Consider the following 22303-nt stretch of genomic DNA (forward strand, 5'->3'; position numbering starts at 1 on the left):
TACAGAACACATGGCACAGTCAGCAGATTCCAAATACCATGTCTGGAAAAAGGTGGCCCTCAATTGTCCCTGAATTCCTAGTGGAGGTGGGCCAGCCTCATATATGTAATCCACTCACATGCTGTATGCATTTCAAAGCCGGAATGATAACTCATCAAACACATCATTTGGAGAACTTTTCAAAGCTTCTTTTCCATAACTTTATCCCATTATTGACAAATACAATATTATACTAAAATAAGTAAAAAAACAGTCTAATCTTAGCCAGCAATTTTAAACATGGAGATAACTGGTATCTGATTTTTGATTTTTAAGTTGTAATATAACTAATTGGTTATCTAATATGCACTCAAATTAGTATGTGTTAACTACCTACTATAAGCTCAGACTGTTCTTGGCACTGGCCATACACTAATGAATAAAATAGACATGGAACTTAAAATTTGAATGGGGGACAGTCAGTAAACACAAACATATTTCAGGTGTTAGGTCTGGGGGTAGCAGGAGTCCTGTTTTATAAATGATGGTCAGAGAAAACCTGCCCATACAGTGACATTTGTGCAGCAAATGGAAGTATAGGTGCAAGGCGGGCTTCCCCACTGGCTCAGTGGTAAAGAATCTGCCTACAGTGTAGTAGTCAGGAGACACAGGTTCGATCCCTGGGTCAGAAGGTCCCCTGGAGAAGGGAATGACAACCCACTCCAGTATTCTTGCCTGGAGAATCCCATGAACAGAGGAGCCTGGCGGGCTACAGTCCATGGGGTCTGAAACAGTCGGACATGACTGAAGTGACTTAGCGTGCACGCCCCGGAGCAAGCCTTGCCCACAGAGCATGTGGGGAGAGTGCTCCAGGCTGAGGACCGTCAGCTCCAAAGCTCTGAGACAGGAGTGTGCTTCTTGTTTATGAGGAACAGCAGGGAGGCCAATGTTTCTTGAGGTGAATGAGGGATGGCAGGAATGGCAAGAGATGGAGCAAAGAGGTATAGGGAGGGTGAGGGGAGGCAGGTCTCATAGACCAGAGTAGGGCTCCATCTAGGTAGACGTCTCCTAAATCCTGAGCTAATCAGGCGTAATAAGTACTTAGGTGATGCCAGTGCGTCTAGGCATCATATGGGGACTTGACAGAAAAGACCTTTTGGCTCCTGTTTTATAAATGATGGTCAGAGAAAACCTGCCCATACAGTGACATTTGTGCAGCAAATGGAAGTATAGGTGCAAGGTGGGCTTCCCCACTGGCTCAGCGGTAAAGAATCTGCCTACAGTGTAGTAGTCAGGAGACACAGGTTCTGACTCAACCTCAGACCGATTGAGTCAGAACCTGTGTTTTAACAAGATCCTAAATTTATAAATTCATTAAAGTATGAGAAATACTAGTTGGATTATGTTAGTTAACAAAGACTCTTTGCAGCCCCAAGGACCATGGTCTGCCAGGCTCCTCTGTCTATGGGATTCTCCAGGCAAGAATACTGGAGTGGGTTGCTGTTCCCTTCTTCAGGGCATCTTCCCAATCCAGGGATCGAACCTGCATCTCCTCCTTGGCAGGTGGGTTCTTTACCTCTGAGCCACCTGGGGAGTCTTTCATGAAAACATAGGAAACCATGATTAGCGCTTGAATTTTCAGTGTAGGGTGGATTTTTCTACTTCTGCAAAAAAACATCACCAGGATTTGGATAGAGATTGCATTGCCTCTGTACATGGCTTTGCATACTATTGATATCTTAACAATATTAAATCTTCCAGTCTATGAACACATTCTTTTTGATGCTATTGTAAATGGAACTTCTTAATTTTCTTTTTGAATTGTTCATTGTCAGTGTATAAAATGTATCTAACTCGGGACTTTCCCTCGTCATCCAGTGGAAGACTTCGCCTTCCAATGCAGGGAGTGCGGGTTCAGTCTCTAGTAAGTGAGCCAAGATCCCATATACTTGGAAGCCAAAACATAAAACAGAAGCCATATTGTAACAGGTTTGATAAAAACTTTAGAAATGGTCCACGTCCAAAAAAAAAAAAAAAATCTTTAAGAAAATGCATCTAACTTTTAGGTTGATTTTTTTTTTTTAATCCTGTGTCTTTCTTTTCCACGCCAAAGATTCCATTTGAAAAATGTTAGAACTAATAAGCATCTGTCAACAAAATTGATATTACATCTTCTTTTCCAATGTAGATATCTTTTAATTCTTTTTTTTGCCCAGTTGTTCTGACTAGAACGTCCTATAGAAGTGGTGAAAGTGGGCAGTCTTGTCTTATTCCTGATCTTAGAGGAAAAGCTTTTGGTCTTTGGCCATTGAGTATGATGTTAGCTTTGGGTCCTTTAAAAATGCCCTTTATCATGTGGAAGAAGTTTTCTTCTGTTTCTAGTATACCAAGTTTTGTTTTTTTTTTTAAATCACAATTGATATTCCAAATTCTTTCCCCATTTGCTAGCTTAAATCTAGATGGACACAAAAGTCTTGGGAGTATTTGAAAATGGCATGTTGAAGATGCCAGAGCCACAAAATGGGAGGAATCTTGGTTCCTAGATTTTTGCTTGGAGGATTGCAAGCAGCAATGGGATTTGTTATTGAGAAACTTCTGTGTGCGGTCATCTACTGTAGCAACTAGCATTGCTTTAACATATAAGCAAAACGTAATTTCCCAAATATAGTAAAAGCTCATACAAATTGATGTGGAAAAAGCCAAAACCTATTGGAAAAATTAGGCAAAGGATATGAAGGATCAATGAGAGGAAGATTCAAAGGCTTTTTTGGTATTTAGTTGCTAAGTTGTGTTTGGCTTTACTGTGACCCCATGAACTGTAGCCCACAGGCTCCTCTGTCCATGGGATTTTCCAGGCAAGAGTACTGGAGGGGGCTGCCATTTGCTTCTCCGGGGGAGATTTCCGATCCAGGGATCCAACCTACAGTCTCCTGAATTGTGGTATGATTCTTTACTGCAGAGCCACCAGGGGAAGCCCTCAAAAGGGATTTAGACAAACATAAAGATGTTCAAGCTGGTTTTAGAAAAGGCAGAGGAACCAGAGATCAAATTGCCAACATCTGCTGGATCAACGAAAAAGCAAGAGAATAAAGCGGAAAAACATCTATTTCTGCTTTATTGATTATGCCAAAGCCATTGACTGTGTGGATCACAATAAACTGGAAAATTCTTCAAGAGATGGGAATACCAGACCACCTGACCTGCCTCTTGAGAAACCTATATGCAGGTCAGGAAGCAACAGTTAGAACTGGACATGGATGTCTGACGCAGGATACAGCATGCTTGGGGCTGGTGCATGGGGATGACCCACAGAGATGTTATGGGGAAGGAGGTGGGAGGGGGGTTCATGTTTGGGAACACATGTAAGAATTAAAGATTTTAAAATTAAAAAAAAAAAAAAGAACTGGACATGGAATAACAGACTGGTTCCAAATAGGAAAAGGAGTACGTCAAGGCTGTATATTGTCACCCTGCTTATTTAACTTCTATGCAGAGTACATCATGAGAAACGCTGGACTGGAAGAAACACAAGCTGGAATCAAGATTGCCGGGAGAAATATCAATCACCTCAGATATGCAGATGACACCACCCTTATGGCAGAAAGTGAAGAGGAACTAAACAGCCTCTGGATGAAAGTGAAAGAGGAGAGCGAAAAAGTTGGCTTAAAGCTCAACATTCAGAAAACAAAGATCATGGCATCTGGTCCCATCACTTCATGGGAAATAGATGGGGAAACAGTGGAAACAGTGTCAGACTTTATTTTGGGGGACTCCAAAATCACTGCAGATGGTGGTTGCAGCCATGAAATTAAGAGACGCTTACTCCTTGGAAGAAAAGTTATGACCAACCTAGACATCATATTTAAAAGCAGAGACATTACTTTGCCAACAAAGGTCCATCTAGTCAAGGCTATGGTTTTTCCTGTAGTCATGTATGGATGTAAGAGTTGGACTGTGAAGAAAGCTGAGTGCTGAAGAATTGATGCTTTTGAACTGTGGTGTTGGAGACGACTCTTGAAAGTCCCCTGGACTGCAAGGAGATCCAACCAGTTCATCCTGAAGGAGATCAGCCCTGGGGTTTCTTTGGAAGGAATGATGCTAAAGCTGAAACTCCAGTACTTTGGCCACCTCATTCGAAGAGTTGAGTCATTGGAAAAGACTCTGATGCTGGGAGGGATCAGGGGCAGGAAGAGAAGGGGACGACCGAGGATGAGATGGCTGGATGGCATCACGGACTCGATGGACGTGAGTCTGAGTGAACTGCGGGAGTTGGTGATGGACAGGGAGGCCTGGCGTGCTGCGATTCATGGGGTCACAGAGTCGGACACGACTGAGCGACTAAACTGAACTGAAAGATGTTCTCCCTGGAGGAGGAAATGGAAACCCACTCCAGGACTCTTGCCTGGAGAATTCCAAGGACGGAGGAGCCTGGCAGGCTACAGTCCGTGGGATCACAGAGTAGGACACAACTGTGCAACTAACTTTCAACTTTTCAAAGGTGTTCTACATCATTCATAAGAGAAATGCGAACCAAAATTATTTGCGGAAATTTTTAAAAATAAAAAGTAAATAGACATTGAGATTCACCTCAGTTAGCAAAAAAGTTTGAAGCACCATTGTTATCAGTTTGAGTTCAGTTAGATAAGCAAAGTCACTGTGATAACGAATAAGCAATTTTCTAGAGGAAGTAGATCTCACAGGACTGTGGGAGTTGAGGAAGAGGTCTGTGCAAAGCTGCTGCCTCTGCAGTCAGCTCATTCTGGAAGTCAGGAAGATAAGCTGGATGTGAAATGGGGAGGATGAGAACAAGCTGTAACCCATGAGGACAAGAAGTGCCCTCGTGTATCTTTCACCCTTTGCAGGCTTGATGCTGCTGGTGACCTGCAGGAAAAGCTGGGGTCCTTTGCCATCAAGCTGCAAGCAAAGAATCTGTGAGCGAAGAATGTGAAGGAGGAGATTTAGCAGGATCTGGAGGAGCTAAGGTAGCTATGAGCCTGGATGCCTCCCTGCACCAGTAAGGTGAGCCAGCAAACCAGCATGCCTTGCGAGCTGCCCTAGTACCAGTACGTGACCCTGAGCTCCTTCTCATCTGCCTTCAAATACTGTGCAAATTTCCCTACAGGAAATAAAAATTTGGGAAGTCATTCCAAGGTTGGCTGAGTTGACACCATACAAAGCCAGCACAGCTAACAATGGGAAAGGTGTAGTGGAGGGACCCTCACTCACTGTTAGGAGAAACACACATTTGTTTAACTGTGTAAAACACTTTTAACCCTGCAATTCTAATTCTAGTGATTTACCCTGAAAATATACGTCTAACATGGGGAATGACAAACCAAAGTTCATTCTTTGCAACATTATTTGCAGTAGCAGCACCATGAACAGTTATGTTCATCAGTAGAAGATAGGTTAAGAATCTTAACTTTACATCTGTACATTGGAAAGAACGTTCTTCTCATGGGAAGACATTAAAGACATGTTAAGTGAAAAAAGTCAAAATACAGAACAGTATATACAGTGTGATACCATTTTCATTTAAAGAGGTATTCATGTTTGTATATGTATGGAATATCAATAGAAGTATACTGAAGCTATCAGTGGGAACACACTGATAACATGGTTTGCCTCCAAGAAGAGAAACTTTGTTACTGGGGGACAAAAATTGGATAGAGTATTTGACTATACAATTTAAAAAAAATTATGTATCATGTGAAAGTGAAAGTCACTCAGTCATGTCTGACTCTTTGCAACCCCATGGACTATACAGTCCATGGAATTCTCCAGGCCAGAATATTGGAGTGGGTAGCCTTTCCCTTCTCCAGGGGATCTTCCCAACCCAGGAATCGATCCCAGGTCTCCCGCATTGCAGGTGGCTTCTTTACCAGCTGAGCCACAAATATATTATTATTAAAACTAAGAGTTAATAGTATAAACATTTTCACTCAATGAGACTATTACATGAATTTCTTATGTTGTCTATTTCTGATATATGCCTCTTGAAAGAAAATCTTGTTATCTCTTTTCTCCACTTTATGTAAAGCACAATGTACATTTAAAACTGTCCATTAAAAATACAGTGAAAAGCCTTCTTTTAATTTTTAATTAGATGAGACATTTTTATGACCTGGTCAATAACCACTGAAGATGTACGTGGAGTCATGATAAATTGTTTAATTTGTCTAAAGGAATCTTAATATATAATTTATACATATATTCCATTAAATTACATACAGCATGGGAGTACTTGGAATGAAGGAAATATGAAATATGAGGGTTTTTTTCAAACTTAAGAGTATGTATTTCGATCACATCCTTTTTCAAAGATCAAGTAGAAATTTACTAGAGGCTTCCCTGGTGGCTCAGATGGTAAAGAATCTGACTGCAATGCAGGAGAACTGGGGTTTGATCCCTGGGTTGGGAAGATCCCCTGAAGGAGGGCATGGCTACCCACTCCAGGATTCTTGCCTGGAAAAACCCAAGGACAGAGGAGCCTGGAGGGTTACAGTTCATGGGGTTGCAAAGAGTTAGACATGACTGAGCGACTGACACGTTCAAATGTCTTTTGAAGCTTACTGTGCAAACTGAGGATCTGCTCATAAGAGAATTAGTCATGATTTCACTTCAGATGATGGTGACATTGTCATGTCTTTGATTACTTCACTCTCTTGATCATCTTCCTCAAGATAACCAGGAATGAGGGGGAACGAAATTTTTAGAAAGGATTAAGTGCTAACCTTAGTAAAGAAGCAAAGTTGTCTCTGGAATATTGTTATCAACTCTTATTCCATCCACTATTCCAGAAATAAAGAAATATGATGTATCAAATACAGTTGAAGCCCTTTGTGTTCCCTTCTCGTCCAACCTTCCTGATTTTGCTTTTTATTTTTACTACATGTGGATACACAGACAACACAATATGTTATAGTTATGCATGCTTTCCATTTTTTCATAAAATGTGTTTCTGTTTAAGTATGTGTGTTTAAAGGCAAGGTATGCATGTTTAAACTTCCTTAAACTTTTTCTGCATTGAATGTTCTTTGGATTTACAATTGTGAGACACATAATAAGTACAGATGGTTGACATGTACAGTTCAGAGAATAATGAAGTGAACACACGCATGCTTTCTACCAAGCTTTGCAAAAGCCTCACAGTTCTTGTGTATTCCTCTCCCAGGATCCCAACAGAAGGACTCACTGTCTTGTCTTTTGCAACAACTCTTCCTTTGCTTTTTGTCAGTTTTACCTCACTGTGTGTGTTAAACACTATCTTTAGTTTTGTAGCTCTTTCTTCAGTGATCAATGCAAAGAAATAGAGGAAAACAACAGATTGGGAAAGACTAGAGATCTCGTCAAGAAATTAAGAGATACCAAGGGAACATTTCATGCAAGGATGGGCTCAATAAAGGACAGAAATGGTACGGACCTAACAGAAGCAGAAGATATTAAGAAGAGGTGGCAAGAATACATGGAAGAACTGTACAAAAAAGATCTTCACGACCCAGGTAATCATGATGATGTGATCACTAATCTAGAGCCAGACATCTTGGAATGTGAAGTCAAGTGGGCCTTAGAAAGCATCACTACGAACAAAGCTAGTGGAGGTCATGGAATTCCAGTTGAGCTCTTTCAAATCCTGAAAGATGATGCTGTGAAAATGCTGCACTCAATATGCCAGCAAATTTGGAAAACTCAGCAGTGGCCACAGGGCTGGAAAAGGTCAGTTTTCATTCCAATTCCAAAGAAAGGCAATGCCAAAGAATGTTCAAACTACCGCATAGTTGCACTCATCTCACATGCTAGTAAAGTAATGCTCAAAATTCTCCAAGCCAGGCTTCAGCAGTACGTGAACTGTGAACTCCCTGATGTTCAAGCTGGTTTTAGAAAAGGCAGAGGAACCAGAGATCAAATTGCCAACATCCGCTGGATCATCGAAAAAGCGAGAGTTCCAGAAAAACATCTATTTCTGCTTTATTCACTATGCCAAAGCCTTTGACTGTGCGGATCACAATAAACTGTGTAAAATTCCGAAAGAGATGGGAATACCAGACCACCTGACCTGCCTCTTGAGAAATCTGTATGCAGGTTAGGAAGCAGCAGTTAGAACTGGACATGGAACAACAGACTGGTTCCAAATAGGAAAAGGAGTATGTCAAGGGTGTATATTGTCACCCTGCTTATTTAACTTCTATGCAGAGTACATCATGAGAAAGGCTGGACTGGAAGAAACACAAGCTGGAATCAAGATTGCCGGGAGAAATATCAATAACCTCAGATATGCAGATGACACTACCCTTATGGCAGAAAGTGAAGAGGAGCTAAAAAGCTTGATGAAAGTGAAAGAGGAGAGTGAAAAAGTTGGCTTAAAGCTCAACATTCAGAAAACAAAGATCATGGCATCTGGTCCCATCACTTCATGGGAAATAGATGGGGAAACAGTGGAAACAGTGTCAGACTTTATATTTTGGGGCTCCAAAATCACTGCAGATGGTGACTGCAGCCATGAAATTAAAAGATGCTTACTCCTTGAAAGAAAAGTTATGACCAACCTAGATAGTATATTCAAAAGCAGAGACGTTACTTAGTTGAGTAAGGTCCATCTAGTTAAGGCTATGGTTTTTCCTGTGGTCATGTATGGATGTGAGAGTTGGACTGTGAAGAAAGCTGAGCGCTGAAGAATTGATGCTTTTGAACTGTGGTGTTGGAGAAGACTCTTGAGAGTCCCTTGGACTGCAAGGAGATCCAACCAGTCCATTCTGAAGGAGATCAGCCCTGGGATTTCTTTGGAAGAAATGATGCTAAAGCTGAAACTCCAGTACTTTGGCCACCTCATGCGAAGAGCTGACTCATTGGAAAAGACTCTGATGCTGGGAGGGATCGGGGGCAGGAGGAGAAGGGGATGACCGAGGATGAGATGGCTGGATGGCATCACGGACTCGATGGACGTGAGTCTGAGTGAACTCCGGGAGATGGTAATGGACAGGGAGGCCTGGCGTGCTGCTGTTCATGGGGTTGCAAAGAGTCGGACACGACTGAGCAACTGAACTGAACTGAAAGCTTTGTATAAACATTCCATTCTGTGTACTCTGTCACAACTGGCTTTAGTTTTAACTCAGTATTTTAGAGAGATGTCTTTGTTGATACACGTAATGGTAATGCCTTCTTTTTCCCTGCTGTTTGGTATGCTCCTGTATGAATCGATCATGATTTATTCAGTCATTCTCCTGTTGAAGAGTATTCAGTTATTTCTAATTCTTTTTCTGTCACAAGCAGTGCCTTTGTCAGTGATTGTGTTTATGCACTTTTAGTGGAGTTTTCTATAGGCTGCATATTTCAGAGTGGAATTACTGGCTGAAGGACACATGCCTCTTTGACTTCCTAGATCTTACTACCTTGCTACCCAAAGCAGGTGTAGTAGTCCAAAGTCCAGTAGCAGTACACTGGAGTTTCTTGGGCTCTAAATGGTCACTGACATTTTATACAGTGTTCGTTTTTGCCGCTTGATGATGGCTGTGAAATAGTGTCTCATCACAGTTACAATATGTATTTCCTGGATTAGGGTAGAGCTTCATTTAACAAGCTCCTCATGAAGAGAAAATCATTCAGGTGTCCTCTTCTGGAAAACGTTTGTTTAAATGGTCCATCCATTTTTCTGTTGCATGGTGTTCTTCATTCCTTTGAAACAGTTCTGTATAAACTCTAGATACACACCTTTTATCAGTTACATGTTATGAACATCTTGCCCCATCTTCCCCCATGGGGCCAGTCTTTTCACATTCTTTTTTAATTTGCTTTTTAATTGAAGGATAATTGCTTTACAGACTTTTCTTGTTTTCTGTCAAACCTCAACATGAATCAGTCATAGTTATACGTATATCCTCTCCCTTTTGAGCCTCCCTCTCATGTCCCTCCCCATCCCACCCCTCTAGGTTGATACAGAGACCCTATTTGAGTTTCCTGAGCCATATAGCAAATTCCCGTTGGCTATCTATTTTACATATGGTAATGTAAGTTTCGGTGTTACTCTCTCCATACATCTCACCCTCTCCTCCCCTCTCCCCATGTCCATAAGTCTATTCTTTATGTCTGTTTTGCCATTGCTGCCCTGTAAATAAAATTTTCAGTACAATTTTTGTAGATTCCATGTATATGCATTAGAATGATATTTATCCTTCTCCTTCTGACTTACTTCACTCTGTATATATACTAGGCTCTAGGTTCATCCACCTCATTAGAACTGACTCAAATGTGTTCCTTTTTATGGGTAATATTCCATTGTGTATATGTACCATAACTTCTTTATCCATTCATCTGTCGATGGACATCTAGATTGCTTCCATGTTCCAGCTATTGTAAATAGTGCTGCAATGAACAATGGGATATGTGTCTTTTTCAATTTTGGTTTCCTCAGGGTATATGCCTAGGAGTGGGATTGCTGGGTCATATGGTGGCTTTATTCCTAGTATTTTAAGGTTTTTGTCTTATTTTATATATATATATATATATTTTTATATTTTAGTCCTAGTTTTCCACATTCTTTATGGTTATCTTTTGATGTAGAGAAGCTTACTTTTTTAGGTAGTTGAATTATCCATCTCTTCCCTAAGTGTTAGTACTTTTTGTATCTTGTTTAGAAACAAGGTCTCATCTTTTCCTGGATTCTAAAAGTTTTATGTGTAGGTCTTTAATTCATCTGACATTGATTTGTTTAAATGGTGTCAAGTAGAGATTCCACTGTCTTTCTCTCCAAATGGATGACCGATTGTCCTGTCACCATTTATTGAAGAGCTTATTCTGTGCCCACTGAGATGCAGTGCTTGCTGCCATAACCCAAGTAACCTGGTGAGGGTAGGTGTGTTTTTAAGGTTTTTTTTTTTTGGGGGGGGGGGTCTCATCCTTAGTTTGCTCATTACCTGTATCAGTCCAGCTTTCTCCTGGGCAGCACTGACATCTGCTCAGATGCTTCTCTGATTCTCAAACCCTTTTCTAGTTTTGGCCTCAGGGATTTCCCTTTCTTCCTGTGAGTTCAGTTCTACATTTAAAGGGCATATACTTAGATTTGTTAGATTTTTTCCAGTGTTTGTTTCTTTGCCTGTAGTGAGAGAGTTTTTTCAGACTATCTAGTTGATGATAACCTAACGATGGAAAGAGAAGTTGTCTAGCTGATCCCTAGAACCAAATGTTTGTGATCATCTCAGTTTGAGGATACAAGGGAGAAAAGGCACAAAGTGCTTGCATATTGCATTTTTCCAACAAAAGAAAACTGACATTTTAAATAGCAGTAATGTTTGAGTATATTTTGGTTAAGGTTAATCACTCAGTCATGTCCCTTTGCAACTCCGTGGACTGTAGCCCACCAGGCTCTTTCTGTCCATAGGATTCTCTAGGCAAGAACACTGGAGTGGTTTGCCATTTCCTTCTCCAGGGGATCTTCTCAACCCAGGGCTCGAACCTGGGTCTCCTGTGTCTCCTGTACTGCAAGATTTTTTACCCACTGAACCAAGGAGAAGCCCTATATCTTGGTTAAAATGTCACGTTGAAAAAAATAGATATATGTATAAATCAGCAAAACCTGACCAAAACAATACTTAGATTTTCAAAGTAAAACAAAGCAATCAAGTCAAAAACAATCTGATGCTCATGCCAGTTACAGGCGGGATAAAGCCAATGAGATATAAAAGTTTTCACCTCTTATGATACAGCCTTGTGAGGAAGACTGGGCAGACATGTGTCTATATTGATGGACAGCAGTGATGCAAAGCAGTATAAGCATCAGCACTTTGGGCATAAACCATACAACGTGTCTCATTAAAGGTAAGAGAATTCACTGAGTTAATATTTGCAAGGAACTCAAGACAATGTATGGCATGTAGTAAGCAGTGTGTGTGAGTGGTGGTTTAGTAAAAGTAAGGGGTGGAATTACAACTGAGTCATTAGGATGATGTGTCTCATTCCTCCCCTCACCCTACATCTAGGAAACATGGGACCCACACAGCTGAGCTATGGTTCAGAAGAGAGTAATTAACATTGTATCCATGTATAGCCAAACACATCCAGAGGTAGAAAAGGCTCTGTCCTCAGATTAGAGGTGGAAATTGGGAAAGAAAGGTATCATCCCCTTTTTGTTTATTAACAAAAAATATGTCTCATTTCCCTTAAGGTCTAGTGTTGTTTTACTAGGGAAGATTTAAATGTTATTCCAGAAACTACTAGCAACATACTCCATACTCCATATTAAATCCACAGATTTAAGGGAAAATACACTTAAATTTAAGGGAATACACTTTTCATTATTCATATAACTCATAAGAATGGGCTTGATTATTAGGTACTGTGACCTCTTCAAGACAAGGACCATATCTTTTTAATTCCTGATAGCTCAGCTGGTAAAGAATCTGCCTGCAATAAATGCTGGAGAGGGTGTGGAGAAAAGGGAACCCTCCTACACTGTTGGTGGGAATGCAAACTAGTACAGCCACTATGGAGAACAGTGTGGAGATTCCTTACAAAATTGCAGATAGAACTGCCTTATGACCCAGCAATCCCACTGCTGGGCATTCACATCGAGGAAACAAGAATTGAAAGAGACACGTGTACCCCAAGGTTCATTGCAGCACTGTTTATAATAGCCAGGACATGGAAACAACCTAGATGTCCATCAGCAGATGAATGGATAAGAAAGCTGTGGTACATATACACAATGGAGTATTACTCAGCTGTTAAAAAGAATACATTTTAATCAGTTCTAATGAGATGGATGAAACTGGAGCCATACAGAGTGAAGTAAGCCAGAAAGAAAAACACCAATACAGTATACTAACACATGTATATGGAATTTAGAAAGATGGCAATGACGACCCTGTATGCAAGAGAGCAAAAAAGACACAGATGTGTATAGCGGACTTTTGGACTCAGAGGGAGAGGGAGAGGGTGGGATGATTTGGGAGAATGGCATTGAAACATGTATACTATCATGCAAGAATCGAATTGCCAGTCTATGTCCGATGCAGGATACAGCATGCTTGGGGCTGGTGCGTGGTGATGACCCAGAGAGATGTTATGGGGAGGGAGGAGGGAGGGGGGTTCATGTTTGGGAACGCATGTACACCCACGGTGGATTCATGTCAATGTATGGCAAAACCAATACAGTATTGTAAAGTAAAATAAAGTAAAAATTAAAATTAAAAAAAATAAAAGGAATATGTACCTGGAACAATGTATTTTAAAAAAAAGAGAACTGCGTCTGATCCCTGGGTTGGGAAGATCCACTGGAAAAGGGATCGGCTACCCGTTCCAGTGTTCCTGGGCTTCCCTTGTGGCTCAGCTGGTAAAGAATCTTCCTGCAATACAGGAAACATGTGTTCAATCCCTGAGTTGGGAAGATCCCCTGAGAAGGGAAAGGCTACCCACTCCAGTATTCTGGCCTAGAGAATTTCATGGACTGTGCAGTCCACGGGGTCACAAAGAGTCTTGGACACGATTGAGCAACTTTGACTGTCACTTAGCACAAAGAGAATGTTTGGTGAAGATGAGCAGTAGGTGAATGCACTTTTATGAGACGGCTTCCCAGGGCCATGTGTGGGCTAGCGACACATCCCTCTCTTCCTGGAGGTCCCCCCATTTTGACTTAACCAGGGTCTGAATCTACTTTCAGGGACTATGCATGCAATATGTTGACATATTCAACAATTATGTGGTACCTTCCCATCACTCTATGTTTAAGAGGGGCAAAAGACATTAGGGAAGACATACAGATGACCAAGCACATGAAAAGATGCTCAAAATCACTTAATTATCTGTGCTGTGCTAAGTCACTCAGTTGTGTCTGACTCTTTGTGACCCCATGGGCTGTAGCCCACTAAGCTCCCCTGTCCATGGGATTATTCAGGCAAGAACACTGGAGTGGGTTGCCATTCCCTTCTCCAGGGGATCTTCCTGACCAAGGGATTGAACCTGCATCTGTTTTTGTCTCCTGTACTGGTAGGCGGGTTCTTTACCCCTAGTGCACCTGGGAAGCACTAATCATCACAAAAATGCAAATCAAACAAGATACCACCTCACACCTGTCAGAATGGCAGTTACGCAAAAGAAAACAAATAACAAGTGTTGATGAGAATGTGGAGAAAAGGGAACCCTGTATACTGATGGTAGGAATGTGAATTGGTGCAGTCCCTGTGGAAAACAGTGGGGGTTCCTCAAAAAAATTTAGAAGTACCATATGATTAAGCAGTTCCACTCCTGGGTATTTATCCTAAGAAAGCAAAACACATACACACACACACACACACACACAAATTAGAAAAGATATATGCACCCCTATGCTAACTGCAGTATTATTTACAATAGCCATGATATAGAAGCAACCAAAGTGCCCATCGATGGATGAATGGATAAAGAAATCATGCATAGACCCACACACAATGGAATATTACTCAGCCATAAAAAAGAAATGCTGCCATTGTGACAACGTGGATGGACCTAGAGGGTATGAGGCTAAGTGAAATAAGTCAGACAGAGAAAGACAAGTACTGCATTTTAATTATACATGCAATCTACAAAACAAATGAACAAAAAAACAAGGAAAGAGAGTTATAGATACAGAGAATAAACAGGTGGGTTGTCAGAGAGGAGGGAGGAAAGAAATAAAGGAAGGAGATTAAGAAGTAGAAACTTCCAACTGCAAAGTAAATGAGTCATTATGAAACACACAATGTGGAGAATATAAGCAACAACTATGTAATATCTTTGTGTGGTGACATATCGTAAGCAGACTTAGGGTGATCAGTTTGAAATGGTAGAAATATCAAATCACTATGTTTTGTAGCAAGAAATAACATACTGTTGTAGTTCAATTATACTTTTAAAACAAACTCAGTTCACTCACTCATGAAAAAAGATCAGATGTGTGTTTATCAGAAGCAGGAACTGGAGGAAGGGGCAACTGGATCAAGGCAGTCAAAAAGGCACAAACTTCCAGTTATAAGATACATAAATACTATGTCTATAATGTACAATGTGATAAATATATAATTCATACTGCTGTTATTTATGAAAGTTCTGAAGAGGAAATCATGAGTTCTCTACAAGAAAAAGGTATTTTTTTGCTTCATTTTTTATCTATGTGAGATGATGTTCACTAAACTTGAAGTCCACTAAAACTTAATGTGACAATCACTTCTTAATGTATATAAATCAAATCATTACGTTGTATGCCTTAAAACTTATACCATGTTGCATATCAATCACCTGCAGGCTTCAGTTGTGTCTGACTCTGACTCCACAGACTGTAGCCCGCCAGGCTCCTCTGTCCACGGGATTCTCTAGGCAAGAATACTGGAGGGGCCATTTCCTTCTCCGGGGCATCTTCCAGACCCAGAGATTGAACCCACATCTCTTCCCTCTCCTGCATTGGCAGGCAGGTTCTTTATCACTAGCACCACCTGGGAAGCCCATAATACATAATCAGAATCTCTATTTTTACATGAAAGTTGCTCAGTCGTGTCTGACTCTTTGCGACCCCGTGGAATATACAGTCCATGGAATTCTCCAGGCCAAAATACTAGAGTTGGTTGCCGTTCTCTTCTCTAGGGGATCTTCCCAACCCAAGGATCAAACCCACGTTTCCCACATTGCAGGTGGATTCTTTACCAGCAGAGCCACCTGGGAAGCCCTTATCAATTATATCTCAATAAAATTGGAAGAAATAATAAAGTACACAAGAGGACGTGTGTAGGCTCATGCAGACACTCCACCATTTTGTTGTACAAGGGTCTTGAGCACCAGCAGGTTTTGGTGTTCACAGGGGGCTGACACCAATGGATGACTGTACTGCAACTAAGATAAATATGACAACACGTGCTAATTTGCTACAGTTCTGTCCAGTTTTGCAACCCCATGGACTGTGGCCTGCCAGGCTCCTCTGTCCATGGGATTCTCCAGGCAAGAATACTGGATTGGGTTCCTGTGCCCTCCTCCAGGGGATCTTCCCAACCCAGGGACTGAACCCAGGTCTCTTAAGTTTCCTGCATTCACAGGCAGGTTCTTTACCACTGCCTGGGAAGCTCACTTAAAGGCACTGACAAAATTTTGGCACATCACCAACACAAGGATGTTTTTATCTAGAAATGCAACTCAATATTATATTCAGTTTATTTTGGAATAGCTATCTCTACCTGACAGTCATTGCTCAAATAGCACCAAATTATTTTTTTAATTAAAAAGTTTTAATTGAATTTGCATATATGAAAAAAGTAACATACTGAGAAAGTTATAAAATATAATCTCAGGCTTATGTAAAGTCATGACTGCTGTCAACAATTACTGAACTCTTTAAAAAAAACTTCATAATTATGTATGTTTGTGATAGATGAATGCCACAAGTATGACATTCTCAACACATGTAACTACTAAATGTAATGTTGCATATTAACTTATTTCCTTTAAAATTTCACTAAGCATTTCTGAGTACAAGGAAATATTAAAATATCCCAGTGTTTCTCCTAAGAATTAGGTGGTCTTCTTTGATTTTTTCTTCTCTGCTTCTTCTTTTTCCTTTTCTATTTCATTTACTTGTAATTCAATTTCTTTGGCACTAAACATCTGAAAAGAGAAAAAAATTTAAAAAGCAAATTTCGATTATAGCAACAATTTCTAACTATAATGTTGATGAACCCAATTATATTTTATAATTTTATTTTTTATAACTTTATGTAACTTCAAGTACATGATGAAATATTTCAGAAGAAGCTTAATTATAACAATTATGGACAAAATCAGAACTCTACAACATTTCCACTATCATTGTGCTAAAATAAAAAGCCAGGAAATGCAATATTGGGTTCCATATCTTCTATATGGATATAATTCTGAACACATTTGAATGCAAAGCTTATTCTATTCATGAATAACTGATTACTGAACTCCCACCCCATCCCACTGTGATTCTCACTGGGGTTTGTTTATCAGCTCCTGAACTAGCCAAAGAGGTAGGACAATGATGATTTCCATGGTGCTTTGTTTATAACTCCCAAACTAAGTAGAGAACGTAAGAACATACATACACATGTATGTCGTGGGGCTGGAGAGCTGACTCTGGACTCAGTGGTTCTGTGTCCTGGTGGTGTTGGCACAGCTGTCCCTGAGTCCTGGAAGCAGAGGTAACAACCTGCCCCATACCAGCTCCATACTCTGCTTGGCACCCTGGTGGTTTATGCAGAGCCCCACAGAGTCAGCCCCAGCCCTCGTGTCCCCACTTCTCTTATTCACTGAAACTTGCTCCTGCCCTGTCCTTGCATCTCTACCCACTGGTGTCAAAACAACAACAAAACTCCGAAAACCAAAACCACTGCTCCACACAGCACTGATTTTAACACTATTTCCCCCTGAAGTAGTTTCCTTAACACAAAAGAAAGGGTATACATAAAATACTGCTTTAGGGCTCATTTTTCATATAGTTTTCCATGCAAGTGCTTTTGTACACTCTCAGCTAAAGACCTAGCTGGCACATAGTGTGAAGCTCTACCTAATGAACAGTCGGTCACATTTCAAATCCTCTTTACCAATGAGTTCTCTATCACAGTGTTTGGAGCAATTTATTGCTGTGTTCTGGACAACTTACTTTGTGGTCCAGCAGTTTTAACACACAGTGGCTGACTAAAAGTGTACAACTAATAATGCTAGACTTGATATAAAGAAATACGGAAAGATGATCACAATTAGATATTAACATGCAAGTATTACAGAAGCTTAAGGCACCCAGAAGTGAAAAGTAGAGAAATCAGATAAAAACCAGTAGGCAATCAAAAAGGGTGGTTTTTTAACATAATGAAGGATAACATTATGTTAGAAGCCTAGAGGGCCAACGGTTATATAAATGGCAGCTGAATGACACTGGAAGCTAATCTTGATTTCAGATCTGAAAAGACAGCAAGAGGGACTGTTGCTGTATGGTGCCAGGAATGAATCTCCACAGGGAATACAGTACGCTGACCCGACATGGGACGGACTCAGTAGGGATTCCTACTTATAAGAACATGTACTAAGTGGGGTAGGCCTATACACAGATCTCAGCACCCCTAGGACTTCATAGAGGGCTAGGGAGAGATAACTGCTTGTGTAGTAAGCATGTACAGATTAGTGACAGTTAGCCCACAGAAACAAAACAGAATTCATCATCGTGTCAATGGATGCTAAGGGAGGTTTCAGGCTTGTAATAAAGATTCACAGGTGTCAGCAACATACTAAATTTTTTTGTTAAAATGCCTTATACTACAGGTCTTTTTCCTCTTTGGTTAATGACTTACCTTCAAAGGTTGGTTTCTTCTTATTATAGCAAGTTCAATGTTTTTTCCACCAGACTGGACAACCTAATGTAAAACAAGTGCAATTTTAGAATTACTTCAGGAAAGTCTGTGTTTTAATAAGCAACTGAATGAGGGGGAAAAAAACCATGATTTTCTGTATATGCTTTATCACTTACTTCCAGCAAAGCTCTTATTGCTAATTTGATAGCTTCATTGTCATGTGCTATGGCATCTTCTGTGTAATTCTTTTCCAGAAATTCTCGGACAGTTTTGGCACTTCGACCTATTGCATTTGCCTTGAAAGATAGAAGAAGATTATTAATACCACTGCAATATGAATGAACTTATGGTTACTAAGTGAAGTTTAGGAGTTTAGAGTTTATTCCACTATTACTTAGCATAATTACTAAAGGAAAATTGTAGTTCAAAGATTTAGCAAACATTTCAACAGCTCATTTGATTTACTATATGAATAATCTGAGATGATGGCGTGACTTATTTTCAAATACACCAATGCCTTGTCCTGGCCAGTGCTTTCTATTTTGTTAATGGTTCCCAAGTCCTTCGTAGTTAAGAAAGATTGAAAGAGTTGAAACTTGAAAAGATGTAAAGAGGAAAGGAGATATAATTGCAATATGATGCAAAAAGAAAAATAAAAGGACATCAGTGTGAAGAAGAAAGGTGTTTCTTTGAACAGGACTATGCATCATTTTATCTCCTCTGACTATAAGCAAGAAGGGCTTTTTCTGTTCCACTCCCCATTTTTCTTTGTTCTTCAGAAATTTTCAGCAGATGAAAGGAAGAGGCAAAAGCATCTCCCTGGTTGCATGGCTACCAGTAATATATAGCCTGTTCTTTCCATTCAGTGTAAATATCCAGATTAGTACTAGTGATGATAATGGTAACAGTAATTTTTATTAACAGAACACTCAGTGTGCCAGGCACTATGTTAAGCATTTTAAACAGATTATCTCATCTTAACCATCACAAAAACAATTAAAAAGGTACTATTACTAATTCTAATTCATGGAGGAAGAAATGAAGGATTGAAAAGGTTAAAAGAGCCGACAGTTTGGACTGGATAACTTTGCTGTGGTGGGGGCTGTTCTGTGCATTGCAGGATGTTTCAGTCTCTATCCACTAATTCAGTTCAGTCGCTCAGTCGTGTCCAACTCTCTGCAACTCCATGGACTGCAGCACGCTGGGCTTCCCTGTCCATCACCAACACCTGGAGCTTGCTCAAACTCATGTCCGTTGAGTTGGTGATGCTATCCAACCATCTCATCCTCTGTCCACCTTCTCTTCTTTCCTTCAATCTTTCCCAGCATCAGGGTCTTCTCCAGTGAGTCAGTTCTTCCCATCAGGTGGCCAAAATATTAGAGCTTCAGCTCCAGCATCAGTCCTTCCAGTGAATATTCAGGACTGATTTCCATAAGGATTGCCTGGTTTCATCGCCTGGCAGTCCAAGGGACTCTCAAGAGTCGTCTTCAACACCACAGTTCAGAAGAATCGTTTCTTCGGTGCTCAGCTTTCTATTCACTAGATGCCAGTTGTATCCCCTACCTCAACAATGACAACCAAATGTGCCTTGAGATATTGCCAAATGTCCCTATGCTGGGACAAAATCACCCTTGTTTGTGAACCGCTGACTTAGGTAATCTTGCCCAAGATCATATAGTGGGTAAGCGGAAGATACGAGCTTTGAAACCAAGTAGACCAATCATCAATCCGAGCCTTGCGCTCTGTACACTGTGCTGCCACATGCCCTTCTGCTGTGATGGCTCCGGAGAGTGAAGAGAGCCAGCAGAAAGGCCCACCCTTTCACTGAAGGGTTCTGCCTGCAAATTGGAAGGTCCCAGTTCTAACTGGTGTGTACTATGGTTACTGGAAAGAGATGGCAAAGGAGATTTTTAGGACGTGAGTATGAAAACATACCTTTTGTACTACATGAACATATAGTTCTGCAGGAAATCAGTCCTGAATATTCATTCAAAGGACTGATGCTGAAGCTGAAACTCCCAATACTTTGGCCACAAAATGCGAAGAACTGACTCTGATTCTGGGAAAGACTGAAAGCAGGAGGAGTAGGGGACAAAAGAGGATGAGACGGTTGGATGGCATCACTGACTCAATGGACATGAGTTTGAGTAAATTCAGGGAGTTGGTGATGGACAGGGAGGCCTGGTGTGCTGCAGTCCATGCGGTCACAAAGAGTCGGACATGACTGAGCAACTGAACTGAACTTCGCAGAACTTTTACCATACCTTTATATTTCAGAAGATTAAAATAAATAGCTATGAAATTTTAAATCAGAGTTTGTAGCCTTGAAATTTCATTAAGATCAAAGGTAAACCCTTCTGCCTGGTGTGACTTCAGAGTTTATTAGCTTCAAGTTTGTTTTGGTCAACTAACTGGCTGCTGCCTGGAGAGGAAGTACATAAGGTAGTGGTTTATCCAAAAATCTCACTGAGCCTTTAAAAGTCACCTTGTAAATCCCTGGTGACTTTCCTGTCCACTGCTTCCAATTGCTGATGTCAAAATTCTTTACCCCCTAACCTATTTGACTGGTTTCCTAAAATCTAGCTGCTTCTTACCACACTTATAACCCCACCCTCCCTCCAACCCCATTACCCACTTGAGTTCATTTCAACAGACTCTTGATGGTTTTGCAATGTTTTTCCTGCCTGCCTGTCCAGATTAATGATGATTTTCTGTGGCAAAGAATATTAGCTGCCAACTCCAGTATTCATTCTTCCTCTGTGACAGAACTCCAGGCAATGTGCCTGCTGAAAAATGTCATGTCCTACCCTCTGTTACCAAAAGGAATATACAAGTGGAAGTAACTGGATGAACCTTCTAGGAATCTCTGCTGCCTATAATGCAGACATGTTGACTGGAGGTCTAGTAACTACCTTGGGAGCATGAAAAAAGACTAAGATAATAAAAGAGACAAACACCAGTAACTGCCTATTTCAACCTTCTCATTATGCAGGAAAGATAAATCCTTACCTGTTAAGGATCATTACATCCCAGGAGCTGAGAACAATAATTCACAAATAGAGCTCTGAGTGGATCCTGGGATGTGCTGCCCCACTCCCCTTCAGAAATGAAAGCCTTATTCCTCTAGCTGCTGGCAGTGCCAAGGGCACATGGCCCTCACCTCTTAACCTTCTTTGAGAGGTGCCGTTGTTAACAAGAGCTATCTCACTTAAGGTCTTGTACTGTCCAGAGTTGGCCCAAATCCAACGACTGACTGATGAAGAGCTATTAATGCCCAGTTCCCCCATCCCAACTTGAAACAACTCTGAAGAGCTACCCCTGACCCAGGGCTTCCCACAGGGTGATGAGGCCTTTACGGAGATTCCACTGCAGCCCCACTTTTCCCTCCGCCTCATCTTGTTCCCTTCCCTTCAGCAGATGCTGGTCCCCAAAGCACTTACTAAAAATGATGGTTAAATGGCCTTTAATAATGGTTAAATGTTATTTTCCAAAGAATACCAGTGTGGAGAAAGGATCAATGATAAAAGGGTTCCAAATTAAAGTAATCTTGGGGACTACTTAAACTGTTTCTAGAATATTTACAATGCCTTTTAGAACATGCAGAACTTAAGAAAATTTATTAAATTTCTTTAGAAAAACATCTCCCCACATTAATTAGCCTTAAACAGCTTAACTGACATATATTAACATCCAAAGAAAACACTTTGAGAAACACTGTTCTGAAGTATACAGCATACTAACTTTGTTCCTATTTCAAGTATTACCAACACAGCAGAAAACTTGGCCTTATAAGCTTATCACCATCACTCTATCCAGGCTGTTCTTGCCAAGGTCACCAATGACTTGCATGTTGCCAAATTCAATCATAGCACAGCCGTTTTCTTTTATCAGTGGTGCTTACCTGGCTGATCAACTCTTCTTGGAATCCTGTTTTCACTCGGGATCCAGGATCTTACTCTCTGGGTTCTCCTCCTTTACAGAATAGGCTGGATCTATCCCTACCTTTCACTGGCCAACGCCCCTGA

General features: G+C 40.7%; 1 protein-coding gene across 2 annotated transcripts in view; it reads right to left on the minus strand.

Moving 5' to 3' along the window:
- Positions 1–14496: 14496 nt before the first annotated feature.
- PSMA8 (proteasome 20S subunit alpha 8) overlaps positions 14497–22303 on the minus strand; it is a 42391-nt gene continuing 34584 nt past the window's right edge. For both annotated transcript variants that reach the window (XM_069569223.1, XM_069569222.1), the window contains exons 5-7: positions 18455–18574; positions 18279–18341; positions 14497–16575 (exon numbers count right to left, since the gene is read on the minus strand). In XM_069569223.1, coding sequence (XP_069425324.1) covers positions 16483–16575; positions 18279–18341; positions 18455–18574 — 276 coding nt within the window. In that variant the 3' untranslated portion in view covers positions 14497–16482. The remainder of the gene's footprint in view (positions 16576–18278; positions 18342–18454; positions 18575–22303) is intronic.

The sequence above is a fragment of the Ovis canadensis genome, chromosome 23 (assembly GCF_042477335.2).
Source record: "Ovis canadensis isolate MfBH-ARS-UI-01 breed Bighorn chromosome 23, ARS-UI_OviCan_v2, whole genome shotgun sequence".
Taxonomy (NCBI): Eukaryota; Metazoa; Chordata; class Mammalia; order Artiodactyla; family Bovidae; genus Ovis; species Ovis canadensis.